Below are 22,022 nucleotides of genomic sequence, written 5' to 3'. Positions count from 1 at the left end.
CATCATCAGGTCTGTGTTTTAGAAAAATCTCTGGAGATTGTGTGGAAGATGGATGAAGTAAGTGAACAAATGAAGTAAGTGAAGTTTTTATTCAAAACTTGACTTGAATTTCATTTTAAAAATAATGTGCTTTATGTGAAGAGATGAGGCAGAGGAACCACCTAGAAGGCCATTGCAGTAATTCAGGGAATAGACAGAACTAGTATGGTCATTGTCTGGCAGCTCAGAGGAGTATGAATAAGATATTTTGGAGATAGAAACTACTTTACCAGTGTACATGCTTCTGCTTTCTGTCTCTGGAACCTAGCCATTACATTCCGGGAATGTTGTTCCTTGGAGTAGAATGGTCAGGCCAGTTGCTCCCCTAAGAAGAGAGTGTTCAGGTTGTGTATGCCAAGGCCTTTCGTTCAATAACCTTTGGGAGTAGGCCATCTTCAGGTAAAGTTGAGGAAGTGTGTTGTTAAGGTTAAATAGTTGAACTTTATTTTCTGCTCCTGGATTAAAGAAAGGATTTGCCTTTTTTTCTTGACATTTTTGAATGGATGACCTTTTAGTTGGAAGTCCAGGTTTCTTCCTATATTTGCCAATTAGGAGCAGGTTTACGCCCTCAAATATGAATCTAGATTCATGGAAAAAAATTAATTTCTTTACATTTAAAATACATGGGGAGTAAAGGGGAACAGCAGCTTTCTAAAGGTTGATTGCTGTGCAGTGAATTTTATTAGTGCATTTGTTTGAATACATTTCCCCTTGTAATCTAAACTGGGGCTTGGTGAATTAAAAGGAAAAGAATTATTTTTTTTTCAAAACTTGCCTTGAATTTCATTTAAAAATTTAAAAAATGTGCTTTCAAAACCATGTGATACTGACTGCTTTGCTATTCTATCAACCAGTTGTTATTTTCTTTTTTTAAACATTTTTATTGATGTCTCTTTTATACATCACCAAAATTTGCACCAATATCCCAGAGGGTATTTTATATAACAAATAATATTTTAAAGACAATATAAAAGACATGAAATCAACAAAACGGATCAATATGTTGAAAATGTGTTACTTTGTAAAATTTATTTCCTTGGATCTATTTGCATTAAAAATTATTAGGAAATAAATGTGGTGGGTTTTTTTTGCCTTTGAGGATTAACCAATATTGTTTAGTACAGAGCTTTAGAAATAGGGTTTACATACATCAATATTCTTCCTTCTCATCTCCTTCTAGCAATACCTGATACAGCAATAGCAGTTTGCTTTATACCTTTTAATTTACGTATGTATTTTTTCATATCATAGTTAATTGGAGTATAGCATATCTTTTTACTAGATTATGAACATAATGAGGACAGTGCCTTTGTTTCCTACCATACGGCACAATCCTCTGTCTTTAGTATCTGTTGAAAGAAGAAACTTCTAAATTGAGTGTACTTCCCTGGGGTTGCTTCAAACAAATTGCTATGTTTTTTTAGTTATATTTGAAAAATAGTTAGGTATGCATGCTTTAAGAATATTTAGTGTCTTTAAAAAAAATGTGTAGTGTCTTCTCTTTTCTCTGACATAGAGTTGAAGAACCTGTGTTTAATCCTCACTGTCATTCTTAATACAAAGACTGCTGACAGAAACTCATTTTAAGGTGCTGTCACCACAACCTGGAATTGAAACTTTAAGGGAATATTTCAGAATGCATTTTTTTTCTATAACCTTGTGACTGTCACATGAGGAAAGTGAATGGCTCTTGGGAAACTTTTAAGTAAGAGATTTGTTGCCTTGAATGATTAAGTGATACCCTTGAGGCTGCTGACACTAACTTAGCCTTTGTTTTCTCTGATCTTAAGTCTCTAGACCAACTACTCTTTGTATTCTTCCTACTCTTGTGTTATTTTTTTTTGTTCCAAATAACTCAAATATATCCAAAACATCCCTTTCTAAATTCAGAGCTTTTTGTTTGTTTGTTTGTTTTTAAACACTTACCTTCTATCTTAGAATCAATACTCTGTATTGGTTCCAAGGCCAAAGAGCTGTAAGGGCTAGGCAAAGGGGGTTTAGTGACGATCAAATGTGAACTCATATTTGAACCCAGGACCTCTAATCTCTGGACTGGCTCTCAATCCAATGAGCCATCCAGCTGCCCCCTAAATTCAGAATTTGAATAGCTAGTTCCTTATGTGTTGAGGGAATGTTATTGTATAACATTATTTCCTGAGCCTATGGATAAGAAATTAATCTCTTTCCCCATCTTCCTGTACTTGGTTGGTTTCACTCCTACTAGCAATTCTTCCCTCTTCGTACTTGAAATTACCTATTCCTCACATCAGTACATATGGCTATTTAAGAAAGTCCTAAATAGAAAAGTAGGTAAATATCACTTCCTTCAAATAGTTTTCCATTTGTGTGCAACACTACTAGATGTGGACAATCACACTTCTGATTCTGAGTACTTCAATAAATGTTTGCCTGAATACTTAAACAAAAACCCCAGCAGACTTTTTTTTTTTAAACCCTTACCTTCCATCTTGGAATTAATACTATGTATTGGTTCCAAGGCAGAAGAGCGTTAAGGGGTAGGCAATGGGGGTCAAGTGCTTTGTCCAGGGTCACACAGCTGGGAAGTGTCTGAGGCCAGATTTGAACCCAGGACTTCCTGGCTCTCAATCCACTGAGCCACCCAGCTGTCTCCTCCCAGCAGACCTTTCCCTCTAATCCTTGATTTGAGGGGGAAGAGATGGTATACTTAGAGAATAGGCAGTCTTTAGAGCAGAGGTTCTCAATCTTTTTAATGTCTTAAACCCCTTCTCAGAATAATGTTTATAAAGTATACAATTAAATAAAGGATTACAAAAGAAACCAATTATTTCAAAGTACGGTTAACTGAAAAATTTTTAAAACAAGCTCACAGAACTTAGGTTAAGAACCTCTGCTCTAGATCATAGTATCTATAAAGAGACATCACATCAGGTCCTTATTATTAAGATGGTTTTTGGCATTTAGGTTGTCTGTATTTGTTTTGGTTACAATATTTTGGCTTTTTTTTTTTTTAGGTATTTTCACAATCATGTGTTTGGTATGGCGAGTGTGGCATGGCATCTGAAGGTAACAGATACAACTGTGAATATTCAGGGCCACCAAAACCATTGCCAAAGGATGGATATGATTTGGTACAGGTGAGTTTATTATTTATTTTAATATTATGTTATAGTATACTGTATTATATTTATATTATATAATAGGAAGCTAAGTGGAACAGTAGATAGAACCCTGGATCCAAAATCTGAGTTTAAATCCTGGTTCAGATAGTATGAGCTGTATGACCATAGGCAAGTTATTTGACTTCTGGCTGCCTCCATTTCCTCATCTGTAAAATATGGATAATAATAACACCCACCTTCCAGAGTTGTGAGGATTAAAAAAATATTTGTAAAACACTTTGAAGACTTTAAAGTTTTATAAGTGCTAGTTGTCATCATTATTGTTATTGTTATAGATATTCAGAACATAAATCACATTGTACTGTTATCACGTGAGGATACTAATAGACATTTTAGGGAAAGGAAAAAGGAAATAATTCTCATTAGATATAAACTTTACCACAAACCAAGTTCCCAACTTTTTTTTTTTTTGGTTCCTATTCCTCTTCGTTTTCAGTAAAACCTAGATAGGCTCTAATATTCAATATGTAAGGAAATGAGTTCTAGAGTTACCAAGCATACACATATAAGTAAGATAAAAACATTAATTTTTCATAAAACTTTTGGGCATGTAGCTTTTGGTATTATAATATTGCTAAATGTTTATGAATTTATCTAATTTACAGATAAAAAAAATAACATCACTACTTTTGGAATATTTCCCATTGGATTGGGAACTCCTGCTCTAGGTCTTTGAGTCTATGATAGGTAGTTACAGGGAAGATATTTATATACTTAATAGTATCCAGTTATAGGGACTTAAAGTGCCAGCTTTTTGCATTTCTCAAAGGTGTGTGTGTGTGTGTGTGTGTGTGTGTGTGTACATATATATCAATTATATTTCGCAACATTGCCATTATTTGGAGGCTATTAAGTGTGCATGATGGCCATTTGGCAGAAGATAGAAGACGTTAACTATTTTGGTTAGGATTGTATTCTGGCATGAGGGATGGCCTGAACAAAGGCATGGGGCTAGAGATGGAATGTGGTATAAACAATACTGTGGTCAGTTTGTTAAACTAGAAAGTGCACAAAGGAAAATAGTGTAAAATACATCATAAAAGGTAGTTTGGAACCAGGCTAGAGAAAAGCAGGTTGAATGCTAAGAGAGACCTTGCTAAAAGAAAGAGAAAAGGAATAGAAATTTTTTTGTCATCTTAGATCCATAGGTCATTGGAATATAGATTTTTAAAGCTAGAAGGAACCATAGAGATTTCCTAATGTCCCCATCCCCTCATCCCATCCTCTCATTTTATAGATTAGGAATCTGAAGCTCAAAGAGATAAAATGATTTGTCCAGGTTCACACAGAGTATTAGAACCAGGATTTGAACTCATATCTGCTGACTCCAAGTGCAGGGTGTTCTGGCTCACTTTTTAAAAAGTTGTTAGGGAGCTTTTAAACAATGTTTTATTGATGTGTAGGTGTAGCTTTTTTGCCATGAGAAACTAAAAAGGGAAACCATTTAAGAAATAGCCTTTGGTACTTTGCTTTTAATTATACTAGCCTACCTGCCTGTGTTGGCTTTCTTTCTTCTAACAGGAACTCTGTCCAGGCTATTTCTTTGATGATGTCAGACTTTGTTGTGATGTACAGCAACTACAGACACTGAAAAGTAATTTACAGCTGCCTCTACAGTTTTTGTCCAGGTAAGCCAATGATGCTGGCAAGTCAAGAAGTCTCATAAGACTGTTTATTATTTAGGGGTGGGGTAGCTAGGTGGCTCAGTAAATTGGGAGCTAGGCCTAGAGAAGGGTTCAAATCTAGCCTTACATAATTCTAAGCCATAAGACACTGGGCAAGTCACTTAACCTCCATTGCCTTCAAAGAAAATTTTTTTTAAATAAGATTTTTACAAATCATCATTTGGATCCACTTGAGAAGAGGGGCAAGTCACATAGAATATTTAGGAAAGCAATCTTTGTCATAACCAAGTGGAAAGGAAGGTTAGTAATTGTTTTTTTTTTAAACCTTTACCTTCTGTCTTAAAATCAATACTAAGTATTAATTTCAAGGCAGAAGAGCAGTAAGGGCTAGGCAGTGGGGGTTAAATAATTTGCCCTGGGTCACACTGTTAGGAAATCTCTGAGGTCAGATTTGAATCCAAGTTCTCCCAACTTCAAGTCTGGCTCTCAAACCACTAAGCTACCTAGCTGCCCCTTGGTATTTTGTTTTGAGAATATTAACTCATTGGATCCTCACAACAGTGCTGGGTGGAAGGTGCTATTATTACCCTCTTGTCCCCCCCTTTTTTTAAACATAAGGAAATTGAGGCAAGCAGGAAAAGATTAAGCGACTTGTTCCTTTCACAAAGCTAGTAAATGTCTGGACTCAACAAAGCCCAGTGTTCTAACTATTGTGCCATCTAGCTGCTCATAGTTGGAGAGCATGAGTTTCTTGAAGGCAGGGAGGGCACTTTTTATTTTTTTTCCTTTGTGTTCCCAGCACCAAGCACTGTACTGTATACAAAGTAGGCATTTTATAAATGCTTATTGAATAATAACGATTGTACTTTGTCCTTGATAATTTAGGGATGGTAGGATTTTTAATTTGTGATTGTGCGTGCTTGAGACGGAGAGAGATGGTTCCCAAGTAATCCTTGAACTTTAACCACATTGGATATTTTCTCCTCATGGCCACTATTACCTTTTGTGTTCACCTGTTTTCCTCTTCTTTTAAGAACCCATTATTCTTCACTTTGTTTTAGATTTGGCTGTTCTGTGTTCCTAATCCTTAAGTAAAGTTGAACTTTGATAATTAAGTGTAAACAGTTTGGTCCTAGAATTTTTCCTAAGATCCTAAGGCTGTGTGTTGGCATGGTTTGTTTAGTCATGGGAGAAGTAATGACTTGTAACAGGATTCATTTCTTTTTCGTCTAAAAAGTTCCAATAAAGTATGCATCAATTAGTGGAACAGACTACCAACAATATAAAGGTCCTCAAATCCATCATAGAATGGCTGCTGTATATTGGTATAATCATATTGAAAGCAAATGCATAGTCATTTCTTCCTAAGATCATATAGTTAGTTCATTGAAGATGAAAAATCAGATTAATTGTTCTATTTCAGTAGGGAAGCCCAGCATCTTGTCAAAGTTCTTAATCATTGCGCTTAAGTCCTTTTCAGAGCTCAAAGGGACTTGTGAAATCATGCTAGCCATTAGGCCACAGAAGAAGTGACTGTTCAAAAAACTAGTCAGGGGGCCAAACCAAGATGGAGGCTTAGTAGTAGTGAAAGCTGGAACTGCTTCACGAATCCTCCCAAAATAGCACCTCAAAACAACAGTAGTCTGAAAACCAACAAGGAGATGGGGTGAAGGGGCTTTCCTGTAGAAAACAACTTGAAAGGTAAGCAAAGGGAGTTGATTTTCACATGATAAAAGAAAGTAAAACTGCACATAGAGGAATGTGGGCTGACTAAGCCTGGGCACAGGTCAACTTTGCGATCTCGAGACCCTGCCTTAGCCAACAGAAGAGCGCCCCACGCCCTTCCCCTTGAAGTTCCAAACCCTGGCATCAACCCACAGTGAGGCCCTGAAGTCCAAAGCACTTGGCCGTTTCAAGCCTGTGATGAAGCCCATAGCCCCAAGGCAAAATAACTCACAGTGCTCTTAAATTCTGCAAACCATCAGCAAAGGAAACCAAATTGGAAGTTTTCAGAAATCCTAGTAGACAACCCCCCCCCCCCCAAAAGCTTCCAAAGAAAACTAACCATAAAAATTTTTTTATGGAGACAAAGAACAGGGTCAGTAGAGAACAGTGAAGGCAAAGCAACCACATGCAACACTTCAAAGAAAAATGGTAATTGGTCTCAGGTATTGGAAGAAGTCAAGAAGGAATTCAAAAGTCAAATAAGAGAGATGGAAGAAAAATGGGAAAAATAAATGAAAGTAATGCAAAAAAAACCCAGACAACCCAGTTTAAAAAGCAAAATTGATCAAGTATTAAAAGAGGCATAAAAATCCAATTAAGAAATGAGTTTTTAAAAACCAGAATTGACCAACTGGAAAAATAGGTAAAAAAAAAAAATCCAATGAAGAAAAGAATTGCATGAAAAGTAAAATGAATCAAATGAAAAAGGGGCATCAGAAAGTCACGGAAGACAAAGTCTTTAAAAATTAGAGTTGGACAAATAGAAGATAATGATTTCATGAGACATCAAGAAACAAAACAAATTCAAAAGAATGAAAAAATTGAAGAAAATATGAACTATTTCATTGAAAAGACAAATGACCTCAAAAACAGATTCAGGAGAGACAATCTAAGAATTATTGGATTACCTGAAGGTCATAATTTTTTTAAAAGCCTAGACTTCATATTACAAGAAATTATTTAAAAAAAAACCTTCCCAGATATTCTTGAACAAGAGAACTTTATTTTCCTGAACAATAAAGTAGAAATTGAAAGAATCTACAGATCATCTCCTGCAATAAATTCCCAAAGTCCTACAATAAATCCCAAAGGGAAGAGGAATTGGGGGAATGATTAAAAGTATAACTCTTGTGTAGAGGGACAGAGTAAAAGAAGAAAGTGTAGAATTAAATGGGGAAAACATTATAGAGGGGAATACACAGATGATAATCATAATTGTGAATGTAAATAGAATGAACTCACTCATAAAAGGGAAGTGGATAGCAGAGTGGATTAAAAACCAGAATCTTACAATATGTCATTTATAAGAAACACATTTGTGGCAGGTAGACATACACAGAATAAAAGTAAGGGGATGAAGCAGAATCTATTGGGCTTCAACTGAGATTAAAAAGAAGCAAGTGTAGCAATCATGATCTCAGACAAAGCTAAAGCAAAAATAGATTTGATTAAAAGAGTTAAGGAAGGTAATTACATCTTGATAAAAGTTAGTATAGGCAATGAAGTAATATCACTACTTAACATATATGCACCAAATGGTATATAGCCTTCATATTTTTAAAGGAGCATAAGGAGGAAAAAGGCAGTAACACTATACTATTGGGGGATCTTAACTTTCCCTTATCGGCATTAGGTAAATCTAACCAAAAAAATAAGCAAGAAAGAAGTAAACAAAGTGAATGAAATTTTTGAAAAGTTATATTTAATAGATATCTGGAGCAATCTGAATGGGGATATAAAGGAATATACCTTATTTTCAGCAACACATGGCACATGTACACAAATTAACCATGTACTACAGCATAAACAATTCACAACCAAATTCAGAAAAGTAGAAATAATAAATGCAACTTTTTCAGATCATAATGCAATAAAAAATTATAATCAGTAAATTACAGTTTCTGGAAAGGAAAATTAAAAATTAGAAATTAAATAAATTCTTCAAAATGAATGGGTCAAAGAACAAATCAGGGAAAGTCACTGATTTCATTAAAGAGAAGGACAATGAGGACATGGCATATCAAAATTTATGGGATATGTCCAAAGCAGTACTTACGGGGGAAATTTATATCCCTGAATGCTTTTATCAATAAAATTGAGAAAAAGCAGATCAATAAATTGGGCATGCAACTAAAAACACTTTCAAAAGAACAATTTAAAAATCCCCAATTAAAGGCTAAATTGGAAATTCTAAAAATCAAAGGAGAAATTAATAAAGCGAAAGTAAAAGAACTGTTATTAAGCGAGAGTAGGAGTTGGTCCTATAAAAAAAATTTGAACATTAGTTAATTTGATTTAAAAAGGAGAGAATCAAATTACAAAAAATCAAAAATGAAAATGGTGGATTCAACTCTTAGGAACTATATAAATATATATTGTGCATATACATGTGTGTATATATATATGCATATATATATATATATATAAATTTAACAATCTAGGTGAAATGGGTGAATATTTACAAACATATTAATTGGCTACATTAACAAAAGGGGAAATAGAATACTTCAATCATCCCATCTCAGAAAAAGAAATTGAACAAGCCATCAAGGTACTTCCTAAGAACTCCCCACCCCCGGGCCAGATGGATTCACAAGTGACTTCTGTCAAACTTTTAAAGAACAATTAATCCCAATGCTATGTAAACTATTTGGCAAAAATAAGCCAAAGAGGAGTCCTATCAAATTCTTTTTTGGACAGTTATAATGCTGTTACCAAGGCCAGGAAGACAAAAAAAAAAACAAAAAAAATTTCAGACCAATTTTCTTAATGAATATTGATTCATACCAGGGATTCATACCAGGAATGTAAGGCTGATTTAATATTGGGAAAGCTATCAGCATAATTGACCATATTAATAACCAAACTAACAAATTACATGATTATCTCAACAGATACAGAAAAACCTTTTACAAGGCTATAATATCCATTTCTATTAAAAACATTAGAAAGCGTAGGAATAAATGGGTCTTTCCTTAAAATAATAAGTAGTATTTATCCAAAATCATCAGCAAGTATCATCTGCAATGGGGATAAATTAGAAGCCTTCCCAATAAGATGAGGAGTGAAATAAGCATGCCCATTATCACCACTATTGTATTATACTAGAAATGTTAGCTTTAGCAATAAGAGAAAAAAAAAAGAAATTGAATGAGGTAAAGTAGGCAAAGCGGAAACTAAACTATCACTCTTTGTGGATGACATGATGGTATACTTAGAGAATCAACTAAAAAACTAGTTCAAATAATTAATGACTTTAGCAAAGTTGCAGGATACAAAATAAACCATCAGCATTTCTATATATTTTCAACAAAGCTCAGCAGCAAGGGTTAGAAAGAGAAATTCCATTTAAAATCACTCTAGATAATATAAAATACTTAGGAATTTATTTGCCAAGACAAACACAAGAATTATATGAACACAGTTACAGAACACTTTTCATACAAATACAGTTAGATCTAAATAACTGGAAAAACAATAATTGCTTATGGGTAGGCCGAGCTAATATAATAAAAATGACAGTCCTACCTAAATTTATTTATTCCTTAGTAATCAAACTACCAAAAAACTATTTTATAGAACTAGAAAAAAATAACAATTATTCTGGCTGAGCAAACAGTGATATATGATGGTGATAGAATGCTATTGTACTGAAAAGAATGATGAACAGGATGATTCCAGAAAGAGCTGGAAAGACTTCGATGGATCAAAGCAAAAAGAAACAAGCAGAGCCAGGAAAATATTGTACACAGTAACAACAAAAGTTTGGAATGATAATTGTGATAGATTTAGCTATTATTGGTAATACAATAATCCAGGATAATTCTGAGGGACTTATATACAAAGAATGTTCTCCACCTCCAGAGGAAGAACTGTTGGAGTCAGAACACAGATGAAAGTATCTGCTTTTTCAATTCTTTATTTGGGTTTATATTTGGGGGTTTTGATTTTATAGGATTACTTACTTACAAAATATAATTCCATATTGTTCATTTTTGTACGATAATACATGTATTCAAATGATCTGCCAGCATCAGAAATGGGAAAGGAAGGGAGATAAATTCAACCATATGTTTAGGAAAATGTGTGTGGAAATTTGTTATTACATGCAATTTTAAAAAATAACTAGTCAAACATAGCAATTACCAGTGCCTATAATTGAATCATGGTCCTTTTACTAGATAGCCATGCACCTTTCACTAGCTTTTCCAACATTATACATAACTAATGACAAATCAATCAGAGAGGTGGCAGACTGAAACCCATGAGATTGTTTAGTGCCTTGATTGAACAAAATGAGGTACAAAGTATTATGGGAAATAACAAAGGGGTCCTTCTCTATTGGGAGGGAAAAAAAGTAAAGAGGGTAAATTCACTTTAAAAACATTTAACTGTCTTTTTTTTTTTAAGTACTATAATTGCTTCCCTTTTGTCCCTGCCCACCCTGCCCCAGCCTCTCCCATCCTACCACAAAACCCTTTCTTTATAACAAAGAAAATTAATTAATGCAAAATCAACTAATACAGTGATGAGGTCAGGCTTCTTAAATGTCCTCCCACCCCTTTAAGCCACCACTTTTTTTTCCTCCTTGTGTATTACATCCTGTTACTAATGCCCATACTACTGCATGCTTTTAACTGCTGTGTCTAGTTTCTATGGCATAAAATAGGTACACTGTTTCTGAAATAACATCTATTTTGCCAGACCATACTGTTCCCTCAAGCTATCATCATCATTGTTGTCATCATAGCTAATGTTTCTATAGTTTTTATAGTGCTTTAAGGTTTGCAAAGGTGTACCATACATGTTATCTCATTTGATTCTCACAGTAGCAACCTTGGGAGTAAGGTGCTATTATTATCCCCATTTTATAGATGTGAAAACAAGTAGAACTAGGTTAATTGTCACAACTAAGTATTTGTCTTGGGATTTGATGTCAGGTCTTCCTGTTTCTTTATATCTTGCTTCCTTTTTTTAATTGCCATGAAAAAGTAGTTTACACTCATTGCCTCCACTTCTCCTGTTGTGGGAGAAACACTAAAGTTTGTAGTAGGGTCTCAACCCAAGAATGGAAGACTCAAAACTCTGCTTTTGTCCAGAGGCATAAAAGTCTTTTATTTGAAAAAGAAGAGATTTAGGGCAGTGAAATAGCTTCAGGACTGATGGAATTGCTTCCCCCTGGGGCTGGCAGAGTAGCTCTCCTAAGATGGAATGGTTTGGAGGTTGGTGGAGCAGCCAAAGGAGTGGATCAGGGTTCTGGGATGTTCCAGGCAGGCAGAAAAATCCAGTTGGAGAAGCTTTACTATCTCCCTGGAATGCCCTTCTCTCCATGTGAAACATAGGGAGGGTACAGTATAAGACCAATATAACTAATGTAAATACACAACATTACAAGTGATTAATAATACACAACAGTACAAGATTGGTGTAAATACAGAATAGTGCAAGACTGTTATATCTGATTAATAATATGTAACAGTTAAATGTTTGGCAATACAAATTTTGAAATTTATGCCTAGCTAGTGCTAATAATAGAGGCTTTACAATCCATGCCTAACTAGTGCTAAGTGGCGAAAAATACAAGACTTAAGAGCTTGGGAGTCCCTATCACTGCTCACCTCCATCACTCCCAGCCTTCAAGTCTTTATAATTTGACTTTTGATCTCACCCATCCAAAACTCTTCTTTCCAAAGTTCTGAATGATCTCTTAAATGCCAAATGTACTCCTCTTTTCTCATTTCTAATCCTTCTTGATCTCTGCTCGGTTTGACACTGTTGAGTATCCTCTCATCCTAGACACATTCCTCTGGATCAGCGGTTCTCAACCTGTGGGTCGCAACCCCGGCGGGGGTCGAATGACCAAAACACGGGGGTCGCCTAAAGCCATTGGAAAATACATATTTCCCATGGCTTTAGTCGCTGAGAAATCGTGCTACTTTACAGCAAGATCTCGGAAAGAACGGGGACCCTGCTGCCTGCACATTGTAGTTACCTATCAGCAACATTAGTTACCTATCAGCAGCCCTCCCCCTATAAGGGGCGATGAATTTACCCTGTTGCCTGGAGACTGGACTCAAACAGAGACCCAGAGAGAGCACCAGGGCGCTGGCTCCGGAGGGGTTAAGAACGAGTCCTGGAGTGGATAACTCCTGGAGTGGATAACGGAGCCGAGTAATCCCAGCAAAGTGAAGCCTCAGCTCGAGCTGGAGGGAGACGGCATGAAGAAGAAGGCAGCATCTGCGGACCCCCTCCCAAGGCAGGACTTACCTCCCGCCCCAGTGCTCAGGCTGCCTCCTGCTGGATTAATATTTCTCAACATATAATTAAATATTGTTTTTGTGATTAATCACTATGTTAAAATTATGTTTGATTTGTAGCAATGAGAATACATAATGCATATCAGGTATTTACATTCCGAAATATAACTGTAGCAAGATTACAGTTTTGAAGTAGCCACCAAAATAATTTTTTGGTTTGGGGTCACTGCAACATGAGAAACTGTATTGTGAGGTCACGGCATTAGAAAGGTTGAGAACCACTGCTCTGGATTTTCATGATACTGTTCTCCTGGTTCTTTTTCTACCTGCTTGATCATTCCTTAACAGTACCTTTTGCTGCCTTTTCATTCACATTGTATGCCTTAACTGTGAGTATTGATTGTCTCTCCTGTTGTTGCTTGAACCCTAAACTCTTTGGCTCCAGTGGGTTTGACTATTTTATGTTTAACTCTTTCTCAAGCAAATAATACATTATAACAGAGTTTTAGTTATGCATTATTCTCACTTATCCAAAACAATTTAAACCCATCTGTTGCTCAGAAAAACAGTTCCAAACCACTGATTTCTAAGTACTCACTATGACATGACCTTACAGCAAGGGTTGTGTATTTGCAAAGAAAAGGGACAGAATTAGAAAGTGACAGACAGAGAAGATGAACGTATCTCATGAGAAGCTTTCATGTGCTCAAGATCACAGAACTCCCAGAATTTGCTTCAGAAAAACTTACTTCTCTGAAGAAGGGAAAGATTAGGGCAAGATGCTTCACATGGCCACACTGAAGCCTGGATGCATCAGTTCTCTGCTTTGCTAAATGTGACCAATAAAGCAACTAGTTCAAAAAATAAAAAAATAATGATTAGGAGTAAATTCCCAGTGCCTTGAATGATTTCTAGATAAAGATTTAGAAATGAGAACAGTATAGATTCATTTGGACTGGTTTCATCTTGGCTTGACAAATTCAACAACAGGCAAATCAGAGAACTAATCATTTTACTGGCCAAGCCAAGCTTTGGTCTGGAAAGCCAAGACAGCGGGAACTATTTCACTGAGTCCCTTTCTAGCAAAGTAGGATACAGGTTAGTAAAGTCTGAACTGCTATATGAGCTAACATAGAGACTGATCCAGAAGGATGAAGATAACCCCCTGATATTGTCCTGCCTACCCGATGGCACCCCAATCATTTACCAATTGGACATTTCAAACCAGATGGCCTAGAGATATCTTCAACTCAATATACTTAAATGGAACTTATCATCTCCACCTTTTCAAACTAATCTATTTTTGTCAGACACTACCAGCTTTCCAGTGTCTCAGGTTCATAATCTTTGTCTTATCCTGGACTCCTCCCTCTCCCACACCCCACATTTCCAAATAGTTGCGAATTCTTGACCTTTGTACCTTCATACCTTTGTTATAGAATCCTTTCTCTCTACTCATACAACTTCTTTATCATCTCTCATCTTGATAATTGTAACAGTCTTGCACAGATATGAGAGTCCCTCCATGTATTGCTGCCAAAGTCATTTTTTCTAAGTGCTATATGATTTCCCTGTTTAGTCAACTGTACTGACTTGTTGACTTTAAGATAAACTATAAATTCCTTGGTTTAACTTTTCAGTCTTACATACTTTGGACCTAATCTACTTTTTCATTTGACATTAGTACACTCTTGAGATCCACCAAACTATCTTTCTTTCCCCGACTATCCCCCATTCCTAGAATGTGTTTCTTCCTTTTGCCTCTCTTACCTTAAGGTGCATCTTAGACACTATATTCTGCATGAAGCCTTTCCTAATCTCCCTCAATCCTCAAATGCTAGTAGCTTCCCTTCCAAACTACCTTGTAATTAACTACTTTTTTTTATGTATTTGTATTTATTCACTCTCTCTATATATGTGTATATATCTATCTGCCTATATACTGCAAATAGATGTATATGCACAAATTTTATATATATATATATATATATTACATAATTATCTGATAATAGTATATATTTTATATATATTTGTTGTCTCCCCTGTTAGAATGGTACAAGGGGACTGTGCTGGTAAATTCCTCTTGGGGGGTGGGGTGGTCAGCATCCTTCTAGCTCAGGTGTTGGTGCTAGGCTGTAAGGATTGTTTTGCTCTTTGAATCTGTATCACCAGTGCCTAATGTAATACCTGGCACATAGTAGGTACTTAAAATTCTGGCTGATTGATTTGCTTAAAATCATCTTAGTTCTCTTGAGAATGGCAAGGAAGGACTATTATTAATGATATTTTAATGTAGTTCTGTCCTCATTGCTGTTCATAAGTCTTTAATCTGACTTCCGGGTAAGCATGGCTTCAGAGTAGACGCCGCTTGCTTCCCAATTAGAGAAACAACTGGAAGCCTCAAAAAGCAGGGCAGACCAAACTGAAAAGGAAAACCAGTCGTTAAAGTCAGAATCAGGCAACTGGAAGACAATGATCTTGCAAAAGAGCAAGAATTAATAAAGCAAAGCCAAAAGACTAAGAAATTAGAAGATAACATAAAATATCTCACTGACAAGGTGACAGACCTGGAAAATAGAGGAAGGAGAGACAATCTGAGAATAATTGGCCTACCAGAAAAGCCAGAAATAAATAGTAATCTCAACATCATAATACAAGATGTCATCAAAGAAAACTTAAACATAAAGAAAACTGCCCAGAGATTCTAGAACAAGGGGGAAATACAGGCATTGAAAGAGTTCACAGAACACCCTCTACACTAAATCCCCAAAAGACAACTCCCAGGAAGGTAATTGCCAAATTCCAAAGCTTTCAAGCAAAAGAAAAAATCTTACAAGATGCTATTGTACTGAAGAAAAAATCTTACAAGAAGCCAGAAAAAGACAATTTAGATATAAAGGAATGCCAATCAGGGTCACACAAGACCTTGCAATTTCCACTCTGAACGACTGTAAGGCATGGAACATGATTTTCAGAAAGGCAAGAGAGCTGGGTCTTGAACCAAGAATCAGCTATCCATCAAAACTGACTATACACTTCCAGGAGAAAGTATTTGCATTCAACAAAATAGAAGATTTCCAAGATTTTGTAAAGAAAAGACCAGAGCTCTGTGGGAAGTTCGACATCCAACACAAAGAACAAGGAAAGCTTGAAAAGGTAAATATGAAGGAAAGGGAAAAGGAGAAAAATGTTATCTTTTTCTTTTATTCAAACTCTCTTCTATAAGGACCACATTTATACCAAATTATATATATTAATATGTGGAGAAAATGTAATGTGTAACTCTCAAAAATTGTATGCATCATTAGAGTAGTTAGAAGAATCACACGTAGGGAATGATTGGGGCATTAAGACAATATGGAGAACAGGGGGGGTAAAAGGAAAAGGGAGGGGGGAAACCATCGATAACACTAAGATTTACTTCAAGAAATAGAAAAAAACTAAATAGAATAATCTTTCTCACACAAAGATACACATGGGAAGGGGAGGGGAAGGAATATCCTATAGGGAGGAGAGGAAGAAAGTGCTAACTGGTATTACTTAAACCTTACTCTCAGTGAAATCAACTCTGAGAGCTTAGGACTAGATCCATTGGGATCTTGAACTTTATCTTATCCAACCGGGTAAGAGAGAAGGGGAAATTAAGGAGGGGGTGAGGGAGTATAAAAAGGGAGGGAAGGAGAGGGGGGAGGGGAAGGGAACAAAAAGGAAAGGGCTAGAAAGGGAAGCATATCAAAGAAGGGGACTAGGGGGACTAATCTAAAGTAAATCTCTGGTTTAAAAGGTTATAGCTAAAGAAGAAAGGTCAGAATTAGGGGAGGATATCAAAATGCCAGGGAATCCACAAGTGACAATCGTAACTTTGAACGTGAATGGGATAAACTCACCCATAAAATGTAGACGAATAGCAGAATGAATTAGAATCCAAAACCCTACCATATGTTGTCTTCAAGAAACACATATGAGGTGGGTTGATACTCACAAGGTTATAATTAAAGGATGGAGTAAGACCTTTTGGGCCTCAACTGATAGAAAGAAGGCAGGAGTTGCAATCATGATATCTGACAAAGCCAAAGCACAAATGGACCTGATCAAAAGGGATAGGGAAGGTAAACATATTCTGTTAAAAGGGAGTATAGACAATGACGAATTATCACTAATCAACGTGTATGCACCAAATGGTATAGCACCCAAATTTCTAATGGAAAAACTAGAAGAATTGAAGGAGGAAATAGACAGTAAAACCATATTAGTAGGAGACTTGAACCAACCACTACCAAATTTAGATAAATCAAACCAAAAAATAAATGAGAAAGAGGTAAAAGATGTGAATGAAATCTTATAAAATTAGAGTTATTAGACATATGGAGAAAAATAAATAGGGACAAAAAGGAATACACCTTCTTCTCAGCACCACATGACACATTCACAAAGACTGACCATACATTAGGTCACAGAAACATGGCATACAAATGCAGAAAAGCAGAAATAATAAATGCAGATTTTTCAGATCACAAGGCAATAAAAATAATGATCAGTAAGGCTACATGGAGACCCAAATCAAAAGTTAACTGGAAATTAAATAATATGATACTCCAAAATCGGTTAGAGAAGAAATCATAGAAACAATAATTTCATTGAGGAAAATGACAAAGGTGAGACATCCTTTCAAACCTCATGGGATGCAGCCAAGGAAGTACTTAGAGGAAAATTCATATCTCTGAGTGCATATATTAACAAATTAGGGAGGGCAGAGATCAATGAGTTGGAAATGCACATCAAAACCTTGAAAGCAAACAAATTAAAACCCCCCAGAAGAAAACCAAACTAGAGATCCTAAAAATTAAGGGAGAAATTAATAAAATTGAAAGTGATAGAACTATTAAACTAATAAACAAGACTAGAAGCTGGTACTTTGAAAAAACAGACAAAATAGACAAAGTACTGGTCAATCTAAATAAAAAAGGAAAGAAGAAAGGCAAATTAACAGCATCAAAGATGAAAAGGGGGACCTCACCTCCAATGAAGAGGAAATTAAGGCAATCATTAAAAACTACTTTGCCCAACTATATGGCAATAAATATACCAACCTAGGTGATATGAATGAATATTTACAAAAATATAAATTGCCTAGACTAACAGAAGAAGAAATAGAATTCTTAAATAATCCCATATCAGAAAAAGAAATCCAATCCAATCCAAAGAACTCCCTAAGAAAAATTCCCCAGGGTCTGATGGATTCACAAGTGAATTCTATCAAACTTTCACAGAACAGCTAATCCCAATACTATACAAACTATTTGACATAATAAGCAAAGAGGGAGTTCTACCAAATTCCTTTTATGACACAAACATGGTACTGATTCCAAAGCCAGGCAGGTCAAAAACAGAGAAAGAAAACTATAGACCAATCTCCCTAATGAATATAAATGCAAAAATCTTAAATAGGATACTAGCAAAAAGACTCCAGCAAGTGATCAGGAGGATCATTCATTATGATCAAGTAGGATTTATACCAGGGATGCAGGGCTGGTTCAGTATTAGGAAAACCATCTACATAATTGACCATATCAACAAACAAACAGACAAATCACATCATCATCTCAATAGATGCAGAAAAAGCCTTTGATAAAATACAACACCCATTCCTATTAAAAACACTAGAAAGCATAGGAATAGAAGGGCCTTTCCTAAAAATAATAAACAGTATATATCTAAAACCATCAACTAACATCATCTGCAATGGGGATAAACTAGATGCATTCCCAATAAGATCAGGAGTGAAACAAGGATGCCCATTATCACCTCTATTATTTAACATTTTACTAGAAACACTAGCAGTAGCAATTAGAGAAGAGAAAGAAATTGAAGGCATCAAAATAGGCAAGGAGGAGACCAAGCTATTGCTCTTTGCGGATGATATAATGGTTTACTTAAGGAATCCTAGAGAATCAACCAAAAAGCTAGTCGAAATAATCAACAACTTTAGCAAAGTTGCAGGATACAAAATAAACCCACATAAGTCATCAGCATTTCTATATATTTCCAACACAGCTCAGTGGCAAGAATTAGAAAGAGAAATCCCATTCAAAATCACCTTAGACAAAATAAAATACTTAGGAATCTATCTCCCGAAACAAACACAGGAACTATATGAACACAATTACAGAACACTCTCCACGCAAATAAAACTAGACCTAGCAATTGGAAAAATATTAACTGTTCATGGGTAGGATGAGCCAATATAATAAAAAAGACCATCCTAACCAAGCTTATTTATCTATTTAGCGCTATACCCATTGAATTTCCAAAAAAAAATTTTGCTGACTTAGAAAAAAACATAACAAAGTTCATTTGGAAGAACCAAGGGTCAAGGATATCCAGGGAAATAATGAAAAAAAAATACAAAGGAAGGTGGCCTTGCAGTCCCAGATCTCAAACTCTATTATAAAGCAGTGGTCATCAAAACAATTTGATACTGGCTAAGAGACAGAAAGGAGGATCAGTGGAATAGACTCGGGGTAAGTGACCCCAGTAAGACAGTATATGACCAACCCAAAGAGCCCAGCTTTGGGGACAGAAACCCACTATTTGACAAAAACTGCTAGGAAAACTGGAAGACAGTGTGGGAGAGATTAGGTTTGGATATCCAGTGGAATTGTGCATTGGCTAGGGGAGGGTGGTGGTGGTGGTGGGGAGGATAAGAAATTGTTTCCAAGGAATTTTGTTTGAAAATAACCAAATAAAATAATGTTTAAATTGGGGGGAAAAAGTCTTTAATCTTTTTATTGACTCCCCTCATTTCCCAATAATAGTAACTACTTCAAATAATTTCTTTTTCTTCAAGGCCCTCAACCAAATCTATATTCCTCTCACTTAAAAGGACAACTTAACTTCTTCTCTGAGAAGATTGAGACCATTCCCTCTATTCTTATCCTTTCTGTCCACACTTAGCTCATTAAATTTATGACCAGATAAAAGGAGGAATTCCTATTCTAACATAAAGCTAATAATAGTCATTCTACAAATGTTTATTAACTGCTGCATGCCAGTCACTGTTCTGAGCTTTGGGGTTACAAAGAACCTCAGAAGACAGTTCCTACCCTCAAGACTCATATATTGAAATGGAGGGATGGGGGGACATGTCTATGTACATGCAATATATACAGAGTAAATGGAATGTAAGAATCTTGAAAGAAGGGAAGAGGTAGATTTGGATTGGGGGAAAAAGGGGAAAGCAGAGCTTTCCTGGCATGAGATACAGCTAGTACAAAAACACAGAGATAGAAGGAGTTCAGTTTTGTGTTTGAGGACCTGTAAGTTAGTCAGTATGGCAGACTCTCCTGTCTCTCCTAGGACTTTGTTTTAGTAATCATTCCCTGTCCATAATCCCATCTCTTTTATGGTCTTCATCCTCCCTATTGTCTGTCAACTCTTTCCCATCTGTCTATAAACAGTCTTCCTAGTCCAAAAAAAATCCCTTCATTTGATCTTTCTACCTTGTTTTCCAACCCTCCTCTTTCTGTACCCCTACTCACTGTCAAAGTGTGAGTAAGTTTAAAAAATTATGACTGATTTGGAGGTCACTTTTTTACCATTCACTCTTTCTCAATCCCTTTTAATCTTATTTCTGTCTCTACTGTTCCACCAAAAGCTACTCTCTGCAGGGTCATTAAGAATCTCCTCATTGCTCAGTTCAGCAACTTTGGTTCAGACCTCTTCATTTTGAGAATTGAACACTGACCCTTCTCCTCCCCCATGCCTTTCTCCCTTCACTTCAGAGATCACACTGACCTGGTTCTCCTTGTACATTCCTTTTCTCTTCATTCTCTTTGACTCAGACTCCTTGACCTCTTCCTGTCTTCTTGATGCTCATGGGTCTGCTTTTGATCCTCTTTTCATTCTCTTAGAAATCTTACTTCCTTCTAGGACTTTAACTTTCTGCTCTTTATAGACTAAGCTCTTTGCAGGCCGGGCAGTTTTAATCTTTGAATCTCTAGAAAAGGTCACATATTGGGACTTCATGTTTATTTGAATTGAATGCTGCTTATCAACTCATTATCTCAGTCTCCATAGTGTCTTTTCCCAACCTTCTTATAACCTCCAACCTCCCATGACTCCCTCTCCCTATTCTTTTAGCTGAGAATTTTGCATTCTACTTAGGGCAGTCCCTGGTATACTGTAGGCACATAATAAATTTTTTTTAAAAAATTTAATTGAATTTGACATATCTCTGTCTGTGACCTTAACTTTTTTTCCAATTTCATAGAGGACATCATCTACCTCAGAAATGTCAAACTCAAATAGAAATAGATCTCTGGGGACTACTATTTTATAAAAAATTATTTTATTTCATAAAATTTTATAAAAAATACTGAAACCATTCACCATGATCTCCTTCTTCCCTCTTCTACTTCTTTAATCACTCATGTTTTCTGGCACTTTTTCCTCCTCCATCTGTCTCACATAATGAAGTACCTTTACTAACTCCTCTACCTGTTCAACTGATCTGTTCCATCCCATGTCCTCCAAAGATTGCCCTATAGTCATCCCCATTCTATCACATATTTTCAATGTTTCTCTAACTCAACTTATTCTCTACTGCCTATGAACATGCCCATGTCTCTCCCATTTTCAAAGTTCTCACTTGATCCTTCTAGCTCCACTTAACTATCATCTTCTATTTTTTTGCCCTTTGTAACTACACTTCTGAAAAATGTCATCTACATTAGGTGCCTCCACTTTTTCTCCTTTCACTCTTTTAACACCTTTCAATCTGATGTCTGGCCTTAATCATTCCACTGAAATGGCTTTCTCCAAAGTTATCAATGATCTTTTGGATGCCAAATCCAGTGGTCTTTTATCAGTCTTCATTCTCCTTGACCTCTGTAGCTTTGAAACTGTTAATCACTGTCTCCTCCTGGATACTTGCTTATCTCTGGAGTTTCAGTACACTTCTCTCCTTATTTTTTGTTTACCTATCTGACTGCTCCTCTGCCTCCTTTGTGGAATCCTCCAGATCACACCTATGTCTTTTAACTATAGATGGTCCTCAGCATTCTGTCCTGAGTCCTTTTCTCTCTATATACTACTTGGTGATCTCCTCAGCTTCCATGGATTTAATTACTGTCTTTATGCTAATAATGTTCATAATTACCTTTTCTACCCCAATATCTCTGCTGAACTCCAATTTCACATCTTTAACTGCCTTTCAG

At 36.0% G+C, this 22,022-nt stretch overlaps 1 protein-coding gene across 2 annotated transcripts in view; it reads left to right on the top strand.

Moving 5' to 3' along the window:
• Positions 1–22,022, top strand: part of NPC1 (NPC intracellular cholesterol transporter 1) — an 82,473-nt gene that overhangs the window by 15,750 nt on the left and 44,701 nt on the right. The window contains exons 2-3 of one of the 2 annotated variants that reach the window (XM_007487614.3): positions 3,033–3,155; positions 4,722–4,828. In XM_007487614.3, coding sequence (XP_007487676.1) covers positions 3,033–3,155; positions 4,722–4,828 — 230 coding nt within the window. The remainder of the gene's footprint in view (positions 1–3,032; positions 3,156–4,721; positions 4,829–22,022) is intronic. The other variant, XM_016431660.2, reaches the window with a different exon arrangement.

The sequence above is a fragment of the Monodelphis domestica genome, chromosome 3, assembly GCF_027887165.1.
Source record: "Monodelphis domestica isolate mMonDom1 chromosome 3, mMonDom1.pri, whole genome shotgun sequence".
NCBI classification, from domain to species: domain Eukaryota; kingdom Metazoa; phylum Chordata; class Mammalia; order Didelphimorphia; family Didelphidae; genus Monodelphis; species Monodelphis domestica.
The sequence above is the reverse complement of the archived record's forward strand: the minus strand, read 5'-3'. Positions and strand labels throughout refer to the sequence as shown.